At 44.7% G+C, this 19610-nt stretch overlaps 7 protein-coding genes across 7 annotated transcripts; 3 read left to right on the plus strand and 4 right to left on the minus strand.

The window, feature by feature from the left end:
• Positions 1 to 3628: 3628 nt before the first annotated feature.
• On the minus strand, positions 3629 to 5705 carry HETIRDRAFT_310432 (uncharacterized protein; the record flags this gene model as incomplete). Its single annotated transcript, XM_009544180.1, has 12 exons — positions 3629 to 3679; positions 3729 to 3772; positions 3823 to 3937; positions 3988 to 4127; positions 4177 to 4383; positions 4436 to 4565; positions 4617 to 4731; positions 4785 to 4851; positions 4899 to 5094; positions 5149 to 5317; positions 5371 to 5521; positions 5585 to 5705. 12 exons carry the CDS (start codon positions 5703 to 5705, stop codon positions 3629 to 3631), a joined length of 1506 nt encoding a protein of 501 aa, XP_009542475.1.
• A 214-nt stretch (positions 5706 to 5919) lies between these two features.
• On the plus strand, positions 5920 to 6719 carry HETIRDRAFT_43630 (uncharacterized protein; the record flags this gene model as incomplete). The annotated part of the gene is made up of 4 exons (XM_009543493.1): positions 5920 to 6001; positions 6060 to 6115; positions 6167 to 6364; positions 6429 to 6719. 4 exons carry the CDS (start codon positions 5920 to 5922, stop codon positions 6717 to 6719), a joined length of 627 nt encoding a protein of 208 aa, XP_009541788.1.
• A 437-nt stretch (positions 6720 to 7156) lies between these two features.
• On the minus strand, positions 7157 to 7543 carry HETIRDRAFT_243614 (uncharacterized protein; the record flags this gene model as incomplete). The annotated part of the gene is made up of 1 exon (XM_009544181.1): positions 7157 to 7543. A coding segment is annotated over one exon (387 nt), but the record flags the coding sequence as incomplete, so codon positions are not given.
• A 294-nt stretch (positions 7544 to 7837) lies between these two features.
• HETIRDRAFT_414631 (uncharacterized protein) lies at positions 7838 to 8854 on the plus strand (the record flags this gene model as incomplete). Its single annotated transcript, XM_009544182.1, has 7 exons — positions 7838 to 7893; positions 7943 to 7991; positions 8055 to 8106; positions 8165 to 8266; positions 8322 to 8450; positions 8507 to 8664; positions 8774 to 8854. The coding sequence occupies 7 exons, from the start codon at positions 7838 to 7840 to the stop codon at positions 8852 to 8854; spliced, it is 627 nt and encodes a 208-aa protein (XP_009542477.1).
• Positions 8855 to 8971: 117 nt separating this feature from the next.
• Positions 8972 to 11668, minus strand: HETIRDRAFT_154456 (uncharacterized protein; the record flags this gene model as incomplete). Its single annotated transcript, XM_009544183.1, has 9 exons — positions 8972 to 9445; positions 9501 to 9776; positions 9829 to 9921; positions 9978 to 10526; positions 10578 to 10669; positions 10724 to 10863; positions 10916 to 11221; positions 11273 to 11427; positions 11480 to 11668. The coding sequence occupies 9 exons, from the start codon at positions 11666 to 11668 to the stop codon at positions 8993 to 8995; spliced, it is 2253 nt and encodes a 750-aa protein (XP_009542478.1). The 3' UTR covers positions 8972 to 8992.
• Positions 11669 to 12491: 823 nt separating this feature from the next.
• Positions 12492 to 14122, minus strand: HETIRDRAFT_443564 (uncharacterized protein; the record flags this gene model as incomplete). The annotated part of the gene is made up of 9 exons (XM_009544184.1): positions 12492 to 12829; positions 12892 to 12941; positions 13001 to 13135; positions 13188 to 13267; positions 13319 to 13414; positions 13477 to 13661; positions 13716 to 13852; positions 13912 to 13962; positions 14013 to 14122. 9 exons carry the CDS (start codon positions 14120 to 14122, stop codon positions 12696 to 12698), a joined length of 978 nt encoding a protein of 325 aa, XP_009542479.1. The 3' UTR covers positions 12492 to 12695.
• Positions 14123 to 15821: 1699 nt separating this feature from the next.
• Positions 15822 to 19264, plus strand: HETIRDRAFT_310118 (uncharacterized protein; the record flags this gene model as incomplete). The annotated part of the gene is made up of 10 exons (XM_009544185.1): positions 15822 to 16135; positions 16279 to 16615; positions 16668 to 16832; positions 16885 to 16999; positions 17056 to 17116; positions 17169 to 17469; positions 17519 to 17751; positions 17805 to 17946; positions 18001 to 18504; positions 18593 to 19264. 10 exons carry the CDS (start codon positions 15822 to 15824, stop codon positions 19262 to 19264), a joined length of 2844 nt encoding a protein of 947 aa, XP_009542480.1.
• Between the last annotated feature and the right edge of the window lie 346 nt (positions 19265 to 19610).

The following is a 19610-nucleotide window of genomic DNA, read 5'->3' on the forward strand; positions in this document are numbered from 1 at the left end:
TACATACTATAAGATATTATGTAAGATATCTAGTGAGGTATTAAGGATAGTTGAATAAGGTAATACAATATTATGTGAGCTATATATAAGTATATGGGTTAGGGTTATAAGCAACCAAGAGTACTTTAAGAGCAGTAACAAAGGCTTTGGTGATAAAGGCAATAAAGAATATGGGACTAATTGAGTAAAATGAGAGCAATATTGATGAGGCACAATATAAGTATGGTCTTCTTGTGAAGTTGAGCTCTAAACCAAGGGATATTCAAAACTGGTCTATTACAGTATTGCTAGTAGGTATTTATAGTAAATCAAAGTAAGTAGAATAAACATATGGTTATAAGGTAAAGTAAAATTGCCATTATGCTAAGACTGGAATATTGAGAGATAAAGAAAAACTATGTATAGAGGTGCTTATAAACTATAAGGTTCTGTTATGCTACAATTAAGAAACAAAGTAATATTTAGTAAAGAGTATAGTAGTGAGATAAGGTAAATAAGGAGAAGTGTATTATAAGACCTATACTATCTAATAGGTACATACAATAACATCTAGAAACCCCCCCTTATATTAAATCCAAATTATACGTAATTATTGATAATGCTTATCTAAAATAATTAGGATATATTATAAATAATTATCTATAATTCTCTTTATGATCAAATCTGTAATAAATACCATGTTTATTATAACTCTAGAGTTTACTCAAATCTATAACTCAAGTACAATAATACAGACTCTAAATCCAAATTATGTAAGTACCAGAATATTTTTTTATCCTACATAGAGTGTATTCTTTATTTTTATTTAGTATATCATATTCTTATTTAGTACATAAATTGAGATTATAAAAGCCCTGATTTTTTGAATATTTTTTGATCAAAAGTAAATCAAAAATAAGTAAGTAATAAGATTAGAAATATTGAGATTGCCTAAATTATGTTAATATATTTGAATTACCAAGATATTAGTTTAACCTTATAGCTGAGTAGTTTAGAGCGTCTATTTAGAATGTGTATAATTATAAGGTTGTAGGTTCAACTCTGGCCAAAGACAAGTTCTTTATAAAATAAGACTTTAGCTATAAATATTCAAGTAGTAACCTTTATAGATATCTCTAGGTTATAGATTGTAGTAATAGCAAGAAATAATAATACTATAATAGATTCTATTTTTCCGAAAATCTATCCAACTAATTAGCTGTAATCAGCTCTTAAAATAATAGAGAGGGTAAGCAAAAAAATGCTAATGCTATTTTAGTAAAATTTCATAAAATTATCATTAATTAGAGCTTAATACAAGAGAGGCATTTCCCAGATGCAACTTCTTTAAAAATCAAAGGATCTTTTATGAGTAATAAAATAGGGTACAAGATAGCATAAAGAGTGTACAAGGATTAGCAAGGTTGTTTGTGGCAATCTAAGGTTACATAGTATACAGCTAGTATGGTACAATGTATAATACACAATCCAAGGTCATAATTGACCAAGGCAACTTTAAGAACAGCAACAAGGGCTCTAACAAAAGGTATAATGGTGGAGCAAAGTAAAGCAAGTAAGGCAAAGACAATAGCAATGATAAGCAAGATAAGCAAGATCTTCTTGTAAAATTAAGCTATAAATAGAAAAGTGTTCAAAACTAGTATATAATAGAGTTATAGATAGGTATTTATTGTAAAATCAAAGTAAATAAAGCAAGTGCAAGGTTATAAGGTAAAGTAAAAGCAATATCATGCCAAGACAGTAAAATTAAGAGACAAAGTAGACATATGTGTAGAAGTGCTTGTAAACTATAAGGTCCTATTATACTATGGTTGAGAAACAAAGTGATATTTAGTAAAGAGATATAAGGCACAAACAAGATAGATTTTGTAAAGGATGAAGAAAAATAAATTACAAGACCTAAAATATCTAATAGATATGTACAATAAAGCTTGCTACAAGAAAAGTATCATGAAGATAAATATCAAAGCTCTTTTATAGGATAGTACAAGGCACACAAATTTAGGGCATGGCAGCATTGGTATTATTAATGGCATTTTACTAACTAGCTGAGCTACATATAGAGATAATCACAAGTGTCACAAGGTGCTGCTAAATATGCTACAATAACAACTAAGCTAGCCTACTATTATGAATATGTTTGCATAAGGACCTTAGAAAGTATTATACAATGCTGCAAGTTGACTCAAGCCTCAAAAAGAGTAAGTAAATGCCTATACTAGGGCTGCTCAAGGCTTTACAAACCTATGTGACTAGCTATAAACAGAGTGCAAAAATAGGGATCTTAGCACTTAGAGAGATGGCATGCTCATTACTGCAAAAACCACTATATTAGGGCTTACAACAATTACCACAGGTTAAACCAAACTGGACACATTTATAACTAATAGAGGCTTGTACTTTGAAAATAATAGTATAACTACATTTTGCAGAGACTAAAACATCAAATACAAAGGAATAGCAGCTTACTCTGTATGGATTAATAGCCTTGTTGAAAGAGCCAATAATATTCTCCTAGACCAACTTAAATACCTCTATAGTCCAGGGCTTGGAGAAAATAACTATAATAATATCAAACTAGAAAATATCCTAACATTATGGCCAAAGCACTTTGACCAAGTCATTGAATAGCTTAATAATTAAATTATTCTTACACTATACTACACTCTAAACAAATCCATCCTTGGCCTTATTGTTAATTACCAAAACAATTCCTAGATATAGCCAAAGCTCTACCAACAATTAATAAGGTCAAATAATAATTAGCCTACTCCAAGCAACAATGATTGTGATTTTACTTAAAAAGCTATTATTTAGCAAGTTATAGTCACACTATATGCCTATTCTTAATTATGCCTCACTAAATATAGATATAGCAGAATATAGGAGTTGCTATTAAGGACTGTAATCTAGATTATTTTCTCAACTATAGTACCAGGCTTGATGAGTGTAATCCTGTAATATGCTAAGTAAGTTTTTAACAATACTAAATGAAATATTGCTAATTAGCAAGGCATAAAGAAATTCAGGTTAAATGTGCATATTAAAAACTACTTGACTTACCTCAAAATATTAGTTTCTTATGTTTATAGTATAGAGCACATATAGCAGACCTATAAAGCTATTATTGCCATTAACTAAGTAGTATACTATAGCACTAGAAAACTATAAAAAAATCCTAAGTATTTTTGGTCTAAGATAGAACTAAAATATGCTTATATAACAAATAGCATCAATCTAAAACTAAAATACATCTTTTACTTTACTATTTTTAATCTTTTATTGTATAGTTACTCAGATATAGAGTACAAGTTAATATATTATGAGACTATCTTAAATCCTTGGCTATTTTAAACAAAAAGGTAATAAATAGATATGGAGAATACTAAATGGCACCCAGTATAAAGTTTAAACAAGAAGAGGAATATATCTAATTTGTTATTAAATACAATATAGTTGAAGAATATTAGCTAACCATGTGTATTAGTATTATATTACAGGGTCTAGTACATATACCAGCCAATTATATTCTCTAGATAAGATAAGATATATATCACACATTTATCTTATATATTAAGCATGCTTTTTTATAATAGAGAATTATATATAAGCTAAGAAATTCATAATATTATATATCATCAAAATACTGGAAAATTGAGAGAAAAGACATATATTGTCCCTATTTAATAATTAGCTTTATGATATTTTTATAATAATATACAACCTACCTTAAGATTTTGAATACCATTTTGTAAAAGAAAGTAAAAGAAACCTAATCAATAAAATAAGATATTAAACTTTTTTTTGCCACAAATCACATACCAGTAAGTCTAGCTGGATGCTTGATTTTGAGTATTAATGGAAATAATGGAAACTTATTCATCAACTCAATAAGCTGTTGAATAAGAGTCTCAATAATAATCACTAAATGTTTAAACTATAATTTTATTAGTAATATATAGCTAAGATAAAAATCAGATTACTTACAATAGCAAAAAGCATAAAATAGCTGAGAAAAGTGGGAAGACTAAATGTAAAAAGAGTAACAAGAATTGTGCCGAGTATCAATTGATCAACTTCATAATGCCATGGTTCAATCCTATTATGAAGCACATTAAGCTGTTTTCCTACAAAGTTATTAATGCCTATTTAAGATTAGATTTTAATTACACTTACCATGAAAAAGATTTCCAAGTGATTGAAGAAAAGACAATTGAAACTTGATCAACCTATTCCATATAATAAATCCAAGAGATATATGAAGAGTTAACAATCTCAACAAATCCAAGAAGGTTGATAATAGAAATGTTAAGCCACAATAGCCTATTATGCCAATAAAATATACAATCATAGGAAAATGAAGAGATAGACTCTGATAAAAATCTATATACAAAATTCATAAATAATTACACTATTAATTATGAGAATGACTCACAAGTCCAGATACCAATAATGCCTAAAAACATATGACAACAAAAAGAGCTAAGCTCTGTATTTAGCTTAAGACCAGCTGGCCAGTTGTTTAGCCATATTAGACACTCAGTCACAAGTTCAATGAAAACATACTATACAGGTTATAAGTTGATTAAAGCAAAATGATTGATTGAAATACTGACATTCATGGATTTGTCAAACTTTGATGAGATTGCTGCATGATTCTCGCAAACAAAGGATCCAATAGCAACACCCAGAATCAAATCATTAAGAGTGAGCCAAATAGTGTTGTTCAATCTAACAATTTATAAGCAGTATATCCGATAAAGACATCCAAATCCATTACATACTGATTCGAGATCCTAGAAGATTGCAGCAACACGATGATTGACCGGATACGCATCCGACCCTGTGATACTGGCATGCAATGAGATGAAAGCAGCTGTGAACTGGTAATAACGAACCCAAGTTAGATGTGTTGATCAGCCATTGCATCTTCATGAACTCTTCTAGGAATAGCAGTGCACAATAGAACAGCCGAATGGACTGGTGACAGCCAAAGGACCTCCAAGGAACACTCTTTCCGATGACCATCTGGATTTGCGAAAGTAGGGAGCCCGATGCAAGAATGTTGACAGCAAGTTGCTGAGCAAAGTTTAACTGAAACATACCGTGTAAACATGATAGAGTGTAATGGAATGTGCACAATCATACCTGATTTGTTATCGATTGATTGAGTCCTAAGTGTCCGAGTTGCAGCGACTCGTCGAACGAAAAATACTGTGCGTCAGAGCGCGGCGCGCCCGAAATTGTGTCTGATAATTGGAGGCGCATGTTACCAAAAGCCGACCGGTGATACAGGAAAGTCGTCGGAGACTGAGATCTATTAGATTGCCATGTCAGCGACACCAAATATGGCGCGACGAGCCAACGCACGAGAAGGGGGCATTGTCAGACATTGAATGTAATCGAGATACAGGCCTCTCATTCCATAGAGAGGAATGTCCTAGTACCTTCGGAAGGGCGCAATGAGCATTTGGATAGGCCCCTTGATGCAAGAGTATATCGAGGCATTGTTGAGCAGCATCTAAGATACAAAGGAGCTCGGAATGTCAGTATTGACAGCGGCAGAAATCAGACATGAACGAACTTCGTGAAACACACTGAAGGATACCTGCAATGCAAGTACATTGACGGTCCGACCAGCCATAGAGCCATCCATCTTTATCAACGTCCTCGACAGGATAGAGGAGATAGCGGTTTGAAGACATGACACACAGCAGGTGGCCAAACAGGGGCAAACGCATTATTGGAGTCCATACGATCACGTTACCGCGTTCTTGCGACCGCACAATGGACTGAAGGGATAGCTTCACCACAAGACTTACTGATCATCATCCTCCACCTCCTTCAACCTGTCTCTATCTCACATCTCGACTACTGAGGTTCAAGTTTTTTTCCATTTCATCTCTCTTTTGAATTCCTATGGATAGTTATCAGACTGGGCAATCAGGCAAGGCGCCTCGAAGACCAGACCTCAAGAAGAAGTTAGTAGTCGTGGGCGATGGTGCGCGTACATCTATCTCAAACTCGTTCTTCGCTTATCTGTTTTCCTTCTGACCAAGGTGGTTGCGGCAAGACATGTCTTCTTATAGTGTATGCAGAGAATAGATTCCCAGAGGTATGTCCGCGTCAGTGACACCTCCACCGTGTTTCGTTCAACTATCGCCAGGCATACATTCCAACAGTGTTTGAGAATTACGTGACGCAAGTATCATATGAGGGGAAGGTCGTCGAACTTGCGTTGTGGGATACTGCTGGTCAGGAAGAATATGACCGTCTACGACCGCTCAGCTACCCAGAGAGCGACGTCATCCTCATCGTATTCTCAATCGACTTCCCAGTGAGTCTAGCGAATGTCCAAGACAAGGTATGCCTACTATTCTTTCCGTTTGGTACAAACTCGGGAATAAACACGCAGTCACGTCTCGCAGTGGTACCCAGAAGTGGCTCACTTTTGTGAGGGAACACCTCTTATCTTGGTCGGTACGAAGACGGATTTGCGTCGTGATGACCAGACCCGCAGGATGCTGGGAGCACAGGGACAGACGCCAGTGACATCGGAGCAGGGATCTGACGTGGCGAAGGAGATAGGTGCCAAGTACATTGAGTGTTCAGCGAAGACAGGTAGTGGAGTTCAAGATGTTTTTTCATTAGCGCTGAAAGAAAGCATGAGAGGGAAATGGGGGAAGATGGTGAAGGTGCGGCGGTGTGTGGTTACTTAACGTCTTGTTTACTCGATGGAATCTCGTGACGATGGTATGATATACGAAGGATACCCTATAGTGCTGACTTCTGACTGCGACACCGTCCCAGCGATTCAATCCTTCTTCGAGCTGGACAAGACCTCGTCAAAAGGTGGACGGCGCGCATTCCGCCATGCTGCGTGGAAGAGCCATGCAAAAGCGAAGAAGACTCCAAGCGCAGTGATGATCTCCACTCTCTGCAAGTCCTGAAGCTCGCCTACAGGAATACGAATCGTTTGTGACAATGGAGTTGATTTTTCGGCGGGGATGGGGATGAATGACACAGCTGCACCAGTCAAATAAGGTCGGATAGACGGGGGCAGGTCTGCAGGCACCTTGGCGACGAGAGGAGTAGCTGCATGGAAAAGATGAAGATGATAGTCATGGCAGCTTTTGCAAGACTCACCCAGATCGTTACAAGCCCAGAATACAGTCGGAGCGGTCATGACAATGTTGTGAATGCCAGTCGCGTGTCCGCGAAGAGGACGTCCGTAGCGTGAGTGTAAAGGCACATCGATTATAGCGATTTGACCATTACCGCCATGATCCATCAGAGTGATGTTGAGCAAGAGGGTGGTGTCGCTGTTGTCGACAATAAATACAGGCGCTTCGAGGTTGGATGGCCCAAATATTTGGAAAGAATAGGGTGCACTGTAGTGATCAAGTTCATAAGGGTCTACGAACAGGTGGGCCGGCAACTGCAGAGACAGATGGAGGGAGCAAGTCGCCGCTGGTGGAGGATTGATGGAAATACGGGCAGAGATCGTGGTGTGAAACCCTTGTGTGCTTGAAAGTGCCCACGACATCGCCATCGTTGATGTCCAGTCTGGAGTACATAGAAGAAGTGGCGGCGGAGACTAGAAAGGCTCGGGCGCGCAGAGGACGAGGGACGAAGCGAAGGCTCACATCACTCATGACGCGCTCGAGCACTCATGACATGCATGTGCCTCGGTGTCCAATGTCGATGAAACAAAATTTTGGCTATAATGCCCCAGAGGTTTCTTCCTTTCATCCATCATTCCCTTCGCCAAAGTCGTTCAGCACTTTTGCACATCTTACAAGGCCGATTTAAAGGACCGATCCGGACGATAAGTGTGATGGCCCAGGATCCTGTCGTCCTCTCAAAGGAGGATCTGGACACTCGTAATGCAAAGTCAGTATCCTAGCTTTGACAATCACCTACGTGTCTATAACAGTAGTAGGTGGGTGAGTCTGAAGAAAATCAAGTGGAAAGACAGCGAAGGCAAGGAGGTGTGCTGTTCCATGCATATGTTGCTTTGAAGTCCAATAGCTAATCTCTGTACCTCTTCTCAGAGAGCATGGGAGGTCGCAGAGAGAAGGACCAGGGGATCGACGGACGTAGACGGTTTGTTACTTCACAGCCTATAGCGCATTGATACGACCGAAATGCATATGTTTTACAGCAGTCGCCATCCTGGCTCTCATTCGGTCCAAGACCCGAGCCTTCCCTGTCTCGACTGTGATTATAGAGCAATATCGCCCTCCCATCGGCAAATTTATCGTTGGCAAGTTGTTCTATATCTCGGCATTCTTGCCTGTTTCATTGCAACATGCCATCAGAACTTCCGGCTGGCCTTATTGACAACGGCGAGACAGCCGAACAAGCAGCCATCCGGGAATTGAAGGAAGAGACGGGATATGTAGCAGACAGCGTTGTCGATATGACGGCAGTCCTAGCTACAGATCCTGGTCAGTCGTGTGCTGCCTATCGAGTTTCAGGACTCATATGCGATCAATGATCTCAGGCATGACGACAGCCAACATGAAGCTAGTCACTCTCAATGTCGTCTTTCTAGGCAAGCTCGAAACACCGGATCAAAAGCTCGATGACGGAGAAGCAATAGTCCGACGCGTTGTGGAACTGAAAGGCTTATACAAGGAGCTGAAAGGTAGCTTCAGACTCGTAAAACTTGCAAAAAGGCTAACGTCGCCCACTGAACTTTTCACAGAATACGAGAAAAAGGTAAGCCCGTTGCTCAATCTCAGTCATACATCAATCAAATCTATGCTAGGGTTTCGTCGTTGATGCTCGCTTGTTCCACTTCGCCGCTGGCTTCGAGCTTGCTCATCAAGTCAATGACGAGACCGTGTAGACTGCCTACCACTTCGCATATCCACGGTCTCTAGCAATAGTAAGATACAAAGATACGCTCACGAATACAGACTCAAAGAATTCCACGCAATAAATGATATTACTGCCGAGAATACTCAACAGAGTGAAATCGAGATACTCAATGATATGCTTTCTTCGCCTTGTCAATATGAGCCCTCAACCTCTGCTGCTTGTCCCGCAACGACGCCTTCTTCTTTCCTCTGACTTCCTTGCTGCCCATTATCATCATGATTGGCTTGTTCTTCTTCTTTTCCCTGTTGGTTGAACTGCTCGGCATCTCCTTATTTCTCTTCCCCTTCAAGGAACCAAACTTCTCGCGTCCCTCGCGTCCTTTTGCGATTGAAGCCATACGCTCCTCATAGTCAGCTTTGGCTTTCTTTCGAGGCCCAAGGATGTCGTTCTCCGAAATGAAGTTGTTGGAATCGTCCGCATTCGACGACATAGCCTTCTTAGATGCCTCGAGGACTGCTAGCTTGCGCTTTGCAGCATTGCCGCCGCCACTTTCTACCTCCTTGGTGGCCGCTTTGAGGCGAAGATCGTTGAGCAAAGCGAAGTCGGCAGGTGTGAGGATCTGAATAGTCATGGTTAGTACACAAGCCAATTTACACTCATTCCGAGAGACTGGCCTTCGTAGTGGCCAATGACGAAACGCGACTCTCTTCGTGTGGGGGAATTGGTTCAGTCAATCGTTCTTTCTTTTTACTACTTTCGTCATCGCTGTCACTGAGGCTCAAGTGGTCATCTCCGTCGCTGGCCACTGCGATCCAGCCATCAGAATCGTCTGATTGTTCAGATGAATCCGATTCCACGTCCCAACCATCCCAAGCATCTTCGTCGGCATCGTCTTCGCCAGATTGAACGCCAGCTTCGGCCCGCAGTTCTTTGAGATGGTCCTCGAGGAGCTGATCAAGGGATCAATCATAATAGGGGATAGCAAATACTCGTGATACTTACCACAAGGCCTTCGATATCCACAGCTGCTTGCGCACTGTGACCAAATGGTAATGGTTGGCTGCCTTCCGCGATTCCCATGCTTGCTGCTTTTCCCTGAAATATGAATATAAATGACGGCCGCACGTTTGTACGAGGAAGAGGTGACGTACCCGCTCTCTTCTCTTCAACATACCAGGATTGACTTCGCGATATAGCTGCAATAATCCTCTAGCTGCAGCTGTGACAGACTTCTCTCGACTTTTCCTATATTCCACCAAATCACCCAAAAGGTCTTCCTCCATTGCCCACGGCTGTCTTCGACATACCTCTCTAATGGAATTCAGTCCGGCGGCGATGACTTCACTGCCAACACCGGGATGAATGAATTCGTGCGCCAGCTTCTGTATCACTGGCGTTAAGACATCGGGTGGAGTGAGGTCGTGGACAGACTGGGCAAGAGCGACCAGGATAGCAGGCACGCGTAGCTGGTGATAAGTGAGATATTTAAGAATATAAGTGTAGAAGCTTAGAACGGTCAGCTTGTGCGCTGCCATCACGCGTGATAGCAGTTGCATGATGAGGATCTTGTGGTCGAGGGAAAAGCGCTTGTCGTACTTATTAAGGATATCGTAAAGTTTTTCTCCAAACGTTTGCGGATCGTTCAGAAGGTGGAGCGCCGGGAAGTTGGGCGTCGATCCGATGGATCTTGCTTTGCGTTTCTGGAAGAGATGTAAGAAGATGTCTAAGGATTGTACACAGACGACGAGTACCTTCGCAGCCGCCTTTATGTTTCTGCGCAATTTGTTGTCGCCGCTACGTGTCTTTTTTGTGACATTCCGTTTGTGCTCTAGAGACCTGATGTCTGGTATCTGGAGAAAGGGGTAAACTGCGATAGGAGATGCATTGAGTCGACAACATACATGATCAGGATCTTCGTCGTCACTGTCATTTTCCTCCTCCTCACTCCCAAGAAAGAAATGTAGCGAAGCACTCTGCACTTTGACCACTGGATGAAAGCATCCCAGAGCGACAATTGCCACGGACTTCGCGTCATCCCTGCTCACATGCATGAATTTCAGAGTTGGAGGGCCGATGAAGGAAGACGCACCAAATGCCTTTCTTCCACAACTCCTTCGTCAGGACAACGGCCCACATAGCATCGTGGTTATTTTGACTAGTAGCAGGAGCGCTCTGCGTGGATTGAGCTCTTGCCTTGCCCTTGTCACCAATAACTTCACCGTCCATCCCATGCTCTAGCATACCAAAAAGCATCGCTTGGACAGCTCTGTTGAGCTTGTGGTTCTTCGAGTGCTGGTTGGCTGTTTTGATATCATTCAAAATTGTCTTGCGTATGAAAGTACGAAGGGACGAAGATGTCGTGCGGGGAAGAAGAGGGAAGAGTGTTTTGAGCAGCCTGAATAATACAGATGAGCGACAATGTGAAGAAGACGCAGATATGACATACTCTATCGATGCAATGACATTCTTCTTTCGGAGAAGGACAAGGTTCTGGACTAACGTATGCCGAGTATCAGCAGAAAGTGCTCCGTAGTGTTCCAGTAGTAGGGACGAAAGGTGAGTCGGAAAGTCGACTGTCTCTTTCGGGTAACAAGACGCAACCTATGTCAAGAATCAGTCAAACAATCGAGTTGCAGAGCAAGGTTTGACGAACCTGAGAGATGAATGAGACAAGCTCTTTGAAGTGATGTGCCTGTTCGTCTGGGTTGATCTGAAAAATGCGGCGGACACTGTTGTAATGATTCCATTGCTGTATAAACTCTTCTTTGTACGCTACAGGATCTCTCTTGATAAGATTTTGGAGCTGAGGAAGGTTCGATGTGAGCAGTACACCGCGAGCCATGGTGGCAAGACACTAGCAAGAGACTTGCCTAGACTTGCACAACTTTTCGACTAAGATCGCAAAGCACGTGCTGCTTATACAATTGTGTGCATGCGACTGTTTTAGCAGTCCGTCTGCAGTCCGTCTGCAGTCCGTCTCCATTTCCCCTCGACCCTTGTCTCTTATTTTACAAGCGCGCATGTCAATTCTTTCCGATGGGTCTGGCCATATCTTACAGCATATCACCCAGTAGCAAAACTCTACAGTCGAAGAGCATAGCAAAACTAGAAGCGGCACGCTGATACATTGTATAATTGTATCATTCTCCGCGCTGCGCAGCATTGTAGGTGAGCTCAGATTCTGTTTGTCTGTGCGGCTTCAGCTCTATGCGTAGCGGAGAGATTTTTACTCATCACACTGCAGCGGTCAATCTCGCGAAAGGAGACCATTGTGAAATTGTACTCCATGCTGGAGTAGACGCCTGCCATCCTTGTGTCAATCACTGCACGCGCACTATTTCCTGTACAAGTATTTTCAGCCTGTCGAGCCCCCAATTCTTGTCGCAGAGACCTCATTTCTCTCTACTGTCTTGGTCTTCCCGTCGACGCGAACTCGAAATTTCTTCCATCCGTTAACGCGCATGTCTACTCCCAAAACTTCACTCGTAGCAAGCTTTCACATTCCCGTAATACCAAGACACCCCTGTGATGATCTTTGTAGCTCCGACGACGTCCAAATTTCTTACCCTTCAGTCTTCCCTTTTCCTCGCTTGCCCATTCTTCTTAGAAGAGATATTTTAACTGGAAAGACGGACGCAAATCTGGTGCCTTCGTCCTTCCTTTGTCCCACCCTTCGATCTATTGCTGCGCGCGCACTGTCTCACTACCTGGAGACGGAGGTATCTACCGTTGTACATTACCTGAGATCAAGTCTGTGCTCGTCATGTCGTATCGCATCATGCACTTGTCAGCAGAACATTCTCAATGAACTCGATTTGCTAGGCATGCTATCCCAACAATCAACTTCCGTTCATGCTCTCGTCTTGCTATCACTTCTCATGTGATCTCTGGAAAAGAGGTGCGAGATGAGCCTGGATGGGCGCCGCAGCAGTGACCGGAGCATCATAGTCGACAGAGTATACGCTGACAGCGGTAGCACACCCGGCACTTGTAGGTGTTTCACCTGGAAGTACTGAAATTAGACGAGAACATTACGAGGGCTAGCTTTTCAGCCATCGAACGCACCGGGAAGGTTGGGTAAACCATTAAGGACTGTATTTAGGCCAGGTGCTTGACTAAAACAGTAACCGCCTCAGTTCAGGTAGGGGAAGAGGTTGGAACTTTATATCTATACATATTTGTGGACGAAGGAAGGCCGGTTGTGGGGTCTATTGAAAGTTTGTTGATGGTCGCTCCACTAGTGAGACGGGTGAGAACGAAGGGCGGGTTCGTGCAATTACTAGTGGGCCCAAACACAGGGAAGTTGACGCTACACAGTGATCAGAACGAAGATAACCATAAAGGTAGCATCAAACTCTCACTTGAACCCGAGACCCAAGGGAAGGAGGCGAGACGACGGTTTGACTCCTTCAGCGAGAGCGGCAACAAATTTCGTCACAAGCTTTATTTGCTTTACTATTCGAATCCGAAACCCTCAAAAATGAGTACTCACTGCGGCAGCAATATTAGCGGGATCATTCTCGGCGCCAGCGTTGGTAGTAAAAGATCTGTGAGTGCCATTACCAGCGGAAAATGCGATGGCGGGAATCTAAGGCGGAAAACAAGTTGTGTTAGCCATCGCATGAAATGCCTGTGGGTATGAATACATGCCCCACGCTCAACGGATGCATAAGAAGCACCGATAGTGCCACTGATGGTGAACGAGAATGGGCCATTATTCTGACCCTCATTGGGGCCGGACACGGCAAGGTCGATTGTCTTGTTGCCAAAGTGCATAGGCGCTATAACGTCTATGCCCCAGATCGCAGCAGCAGCGGGGGTGCCATTGAAATACCCTAGCAGAAAATGTATCAGTGCTAGGATTACAGGCATTCAATGCGTCGTGTTACATAGGTCAGGATTTGTCGCATCCTGTCCAAAAAACGGTGCGCCCACAGGGATTGAACCAAATTCTCCTCCTGGAGCCGTGATGTTTCCAGAAGGCAAAACGAAAGTTCCTCCATGTCCAGATTGATTGATGGCTGGTCTGATATTGCAGGCAAAAAAGTCAAGAAAACGCTTGCATTTTGTGCGAAGTGCACTAACGCAACCATTAGAACGTCATGCCCAGCAGCTTTGAGTGCAGTGTACGTTGCCCTGGAGCCTTCATCAGTGCTACGAATCTTCAATGATCGCTGCGTATATACCTGATATTAGCCGATGCCCAACTATCATCGTTAGTCAAGAGGATGTTTAAACCTCCGACAAACGAAGCTGTCGATAGTGCTACCAAAGCGATTATACTTCGAGCAAACATCAATGGAGAAAGCGAGGTTGGCCGTAAAGCAGCTGGAGGGATTGGATCTTATATATATTCTGAGGACCACAGCTATAGAGTTCTCATCGCACGAAGACCAAAGCGTCATAGACGTGCAATCCAGACTGCGAATGGGAGCTCACGATGGGGGACACGTTTGAGGCACATCTTGAAACGTTTGATGAGCGCTGACGTTGAGCTTGACACCATGTCCGGACGATCCATGATGCTGGGAGAAAGCAGACCGTTCGGAAAGATGAAACGAACGGCCAATAGCGGCCAATTGTAGAAGGGTTATAGAGCCATCGGTACAGCTTCGGTACAGTTGTCTACGGTTGTACAGTCAAGATAAGATAACCACGTGTAAGATCGTTCTTCCAAGGTGATGCATCAGCGCTTCAGCATTTCATCTGTTTCTGACCTCGACTGTGTTCTCAATCTATGTCCTATACAGCGTATGCCGCATCGTCCAGGAATCACCTTAGCCTCAAATCTTCTGACTGGGTCTATCACGAAAGCTATCCTCGGCGACGCACTCGTTCAGTGTGCAAAATGTATCTGTACTCGATGGCTGTTTCTCACTGAGTCTTGGCAGTCGGGGCTAGTCGCGGACATATGAGATGTGCGCACGTACAATGAGGCTCAGTTGTCTGTTGAGTTCAGCATTGGAGACTTATGAACCAGCTCGTCCCAGGTAAGTGTATAATGCTCTGCCCCTAATAATACCTGTATGCGTGTATCATTTTTTTTTTGACAAAGCCCATCTTTCATGGTTATGCCAGGCTATGTCAGGCTATGCCGTCCCCACCTATAATAGGGGTATCTCATCGTGCATCTTCCTCACAAATGGATCCTTACCTGTATATCCTTGTAGGTCTTTCAGCGATGAACCCTATGTCAAGTCAGCTGCAGGACGAGTATCATGCACCATGTAGAATCTCAAGTAACAAGGTACATCCAGCCATATATATCATCACCCAGGCGCAATAGGTCTTCACAAGTTCTAACACGAGGTACAGGTGAACTCTCAAGGAAAACTCCTCTGCCCTTACCCGACCTGTGTTGGGGAACACCGTTCTTGTGATCTCTACTGGCTGGTGACCGTCTTCTGCTCATCGTCCTCAGAAACTGACATTTATGGGCTGTTCATGTTTGGATTACCTGGCCCGTTGTTCTCTTCCAATGACTCTCGCACTTAATTTTCGTTATCTTCCCATTGTCATGGTATCCACAACCGTATCTTTCGAAAAGACCGCTCGGCAATCACAACATGAACGACAAAACCTGTGCCGTTCGGGCTCTCAACGCACGAGCTCTCTGTTGTCGTCCTTCTCATACAACCAGGACCGTTCTTCTATGTGAGTGGCATTCAGGTTGGACCCTTTTGTGGGTGACATTGATGCGCAAGAGAGACGCTCTTGAGAATATTAAAGGATGGAGGCTGTTATAGAAAGATATCCTTCTGGTTGATGACATGTTGGATGTACGCTTGTATGCATTAGTTCTGGTGTAGTGAGTATGGTGTTGGCTGCATGTAATATATAGTGTGAATAAGTTGCGATGGTCATGATTCGCCACCATTGCACAGACTTGTCTAGCTGCCTCTTATAAACACCTCCACCAACTTGTCTAGTCGCCAACGCGTCACAGCCGCATCCCCCTCTCTCGTTGAGAATCGACTAATCAGTCGTCGGACGGTATGACCTCTGTAGCGAATGTCCCAGCTTATATGTTGCCAGGAGTACCCGCAGTGCAGCAGCCCCGCTCGGGTCTTGACTCTGGAGATCCAGCCTTGGCGACAGAAATCCTCCCTGGGCCACCTTCGCTCGCTTCTGTGCAGCAGGCAGCTACAAAGCGAGATCCTAGAAAACCTATGCCTGTCGTCTCCTACTTGCCTCAGTACGACCCAGGTACTACCTACGGAGGGGTCACGACTGGCCCCACAGTCGGCAGCTTGGAGCAGAACCCGGCGGTGGAGGGCCCCAGGCGGAAACGAGCTAGGATTGACAAAGGGTACGTAGTGATTTTTTCTCTCACAAAGCTATCATTAAAAACTTTTGTGTTGAACTTTTTTCACTTCCTCCCATGGGGAACCCTTGTCGGTTCACTTGAAACGCTCTTATGCGTCCACGTCACACGGCGCCCTGTGCTCAAAGCAGGCTTTCGTCCCATCGGGGGCAGCGGGTCTCAGCACGCGGGCTCAACGCACTCAATCCTTCAGAGGACAGCATCGTCGTCAACGAGGGGGTGGCATCGGCTATGTTAGATATTCCAGATTCCGATCCCTTCCTCGCAGCGGCGGACTCGGACGGTCCCATGCTCTCCCGCTCCAACTCCATTTCGCATTTGGAGGATCCTGTCGCGATGTCTGGAACTTCCCGAGCATCGAAGAAAGACAAGGGGAAAGGGAAGGAGAAGGTTGTAGTCAGGGTCAAGGAGGAGCCATCGACTGTCACGTTGCAGATGACTGACTCCAACCCCACCTCATTCGTGGTATGCCCCCACAGCTCTTCTATGAAAGCCGTTGATCATGACATCCTCTCAGCGAAATGAAGATCACTGTTCGGCGTGCCGTTCGCTGGGTTCACTAGTATACTGTGATGGGTGCCCACGAGCATATCACTTTTGGTGCCTTGACCCCCCAATGGAGCACTCAGACCTTCCCGAAGGTGACGACAGATGGTATTGTCCCAGCTGTAAACTTCGCCAAGTGCGTTGAACAACTCTTTTCGACTTTGAACAAGACTGACAAACATCAACAGAATCCTCCGCCCAAGCCTCCCCCTTCTTTCATGTCACCCCTTATCGTACACCTTCAAAACACCCTTCCCGTGGAGTTCCAACTCCCCGATGAAATAAGGACATTTTTTAAAAGTGGTAAGTAAATATTCATACTTCATAGATCACGTCACGGAGAAGCTCATGCGAAATAGTCGGTACCAGTGCACGCGGTGCCTATGTGGACACGTCCACCGTCAAACCGCCTCGTTTGAAGTCAGCCCAGCCTTCTCTTTCACTACTAACATCTAACCAATTCCTATCTTAGTCGGCATGGACAGCTTGAGGAGCGTGATCCTTATCGGACCAAGGATAGAAACGGAGACCCAGTTTTATGCTATCGATGTGCCACATCTGCGATTCCAGATGGGATGGCAGTCACTGCGCCTGCAGCTAAACGTCTTCGGTCAGCTCAAGGGTACGTATCCAGCAACGAGAGCTGGAAGAGCATCGTGTCTTGTGACTACTGCCCCAATCACTGGCACCTTGATTGCCTCGACCCTCCTCTGATGAACATGCCTCCGTTCGACAAAAAATGGATGTGTCCCCTCCACGCTGAAAATACCTTGGTAAGTAGCCACCTCAGATATGGGATTGAGGGGCTAATCTTGCTTGCAGCTCCCAAAACACAGGATACCCAAGCAGAACGCCCCACCAATAGACATCAACAAGCCCGGTCAGGTCAACAACGGCAATATTGAAATCGTCGAGCCCGAAGTTTCTCCTGTTGATGAAACTAGAGTCTCTGTTGATGAAGTATTCATCAACGGTCGACGGTATCGAGTCCCAGAACGAATCATCAAGCTAGATTTCTGGAATAAACTGAACAAAGTACGAAATCCGCCTGACCAGTGAGCATATATGCGCCTTGATCTATCCTTTACTTGCTGACAATCTGCCTAAGACACTTTGGTGCCACGAGCGGCATGTCTTCACCTCTTACCTCCCTCAGCTCCCTTGAAGAGGTAGAGGATCCGGGTCAAGTATTTCCTCCGCCGCAGCTGCTGTTTCAGTCGTTTCAAGCTGAGGATCTACGGACGGCGTTGGTGAGGCTGACGACCAAGCAACCTTACCCATACGCTAATGATATCGTTGTGTAGATGTTGCTCGATATGAAGTCATCCGAAATTTCTTCGTCGACGGCCACTCCAGAGCCCGTGAAACTCGTCACGAATGGCATGCGACGACTCTTAGTCGATGGTGGCGTCCAAACAGATATAGATCCCCGAGCACAGCTGGTTCCGTCAAAGCCTCCTGCTCCACCGAGGCTTTCTGTCAGTCTGAAGCCCCCCGTACAGCCAAATCCCTTCACCCAAGTGCAATCGTTAGCTCAGTCAAACGCATCTAACCAGCCAGGTCCTTCTACCCTGGTTGAACAGAATGATCAACATTCCCGTGTCAGTTCTGCAGGCCGCCACTTTCGGGGGAGGAGCGCATCAAAGCGAGTGCAACAGACAGAACGCAGACCCATCAAAAGAGAGCCTAGTCCCATAGACCTGGATTCCCTCTTGTTCAAGAAGCCATTCGATGTTCAAACGGAACCGAAAGCAACAGAGCCAGAACGCAGACAGCCATCTAGAGCATCCAAGCGGGACGTCAAATACGTAGGTCTTCGTTCACTTGCGCCCGCACTACCGCCTTCCAGCCGTCGTCTCACTCATCTGCATTTCTTCGATGCTACAGGTCATTCAGCTTGACTTGGAGGATTCTGCCGACGAAGGCTTGTCAGTCTTCTCTCATTCAGCTCCGACCCTTATGGACGTCGATCCAGCCTCCACCCAGTCGCTCGCGCCAGTCAAGGCGAAGAGGCCTCCTGGGAGACCACGGAAGTCGGCTCCGACTAATGCTACACCTTCCAGATCCTCTCGTATACGTGCCAAGGACGCGATTGTGGTCGCGGCTCCGCCCTCCTCGCAATCTCAAGCCTCCCCTCAGCTGACTAACGGCGAAACTTCGGCCCGCCCTCTTGCCTTATTCGCCGCCAAACATCAGCCCGTCGCCGTGCACACAGCACCCAGCACCATCACTGTACCTTCTACACCCGCTCTCCCTGCGACGGCAGGGGCGACACCCCGCGCGGTGGCCCCCGTACAATCCGCTCATTCGCAGACTTCTACCTCGACGTCGGGCTCTTTCACCTCACTCAAGATACGACTGCCCGCTCGCCTTTCCACGCATAAACCCGGCCCTGCTCCGGCTGCTGTCCCTGCTCCTGTCCTTTCTCCATCTGCCACGATCATGGCTCAAACACGCCTGCGGCGCTCCCTGCGTAGGGAGCGCCGACAAAACTCCGCGCCTACGTCCTCATCGACCACCACATCACACTTGGACGACTTGGATAAGCCGACGAGCCCCACGCTCTAACCACCTCGGAGGTCATTGATGGATGCTGGTATGGGACTTGACGGTAGTATGACGGTGCGGCGAGACAGTGTGGCCTTGTACAATTGGTGCGCGCGCGCCACTCACGGCCGGGTTGCTTTCGGAGGGCAGGCTAGACGCTTATGGGGTGTGGATCACGTAGAAAGTGTTATATTCTGTTACTTATTAATTGGCGTATGAGTTATGGTAGTATGTTGTGCATATTGAATCAGTTGATGGCCCGCAGGCCGCACATCATTCACGCAAGCGGCATGCGATATGACTAGTTGTGTAGGGACTGCGACAGACGGCGACGCTGATGACAGTGAGCGCCCAACTGCCCAAAGGC

The sequence above is a fragment of the Heterobasidion irregulare genome, assembly GCF_000320585.1.
Source record: "Heterobasidion irregulare TC 32-1 unplaced genomic scaffold scaffold_02, whole genome shotgun sequence".
Classification (NCBI taxonomy): Eukaryota; Fungi; Basidiomycota; class Agaricomycetes; order Russulales; family Bondarzewiaceae; genus Heterobasidion; species Heterobasidion irregulare.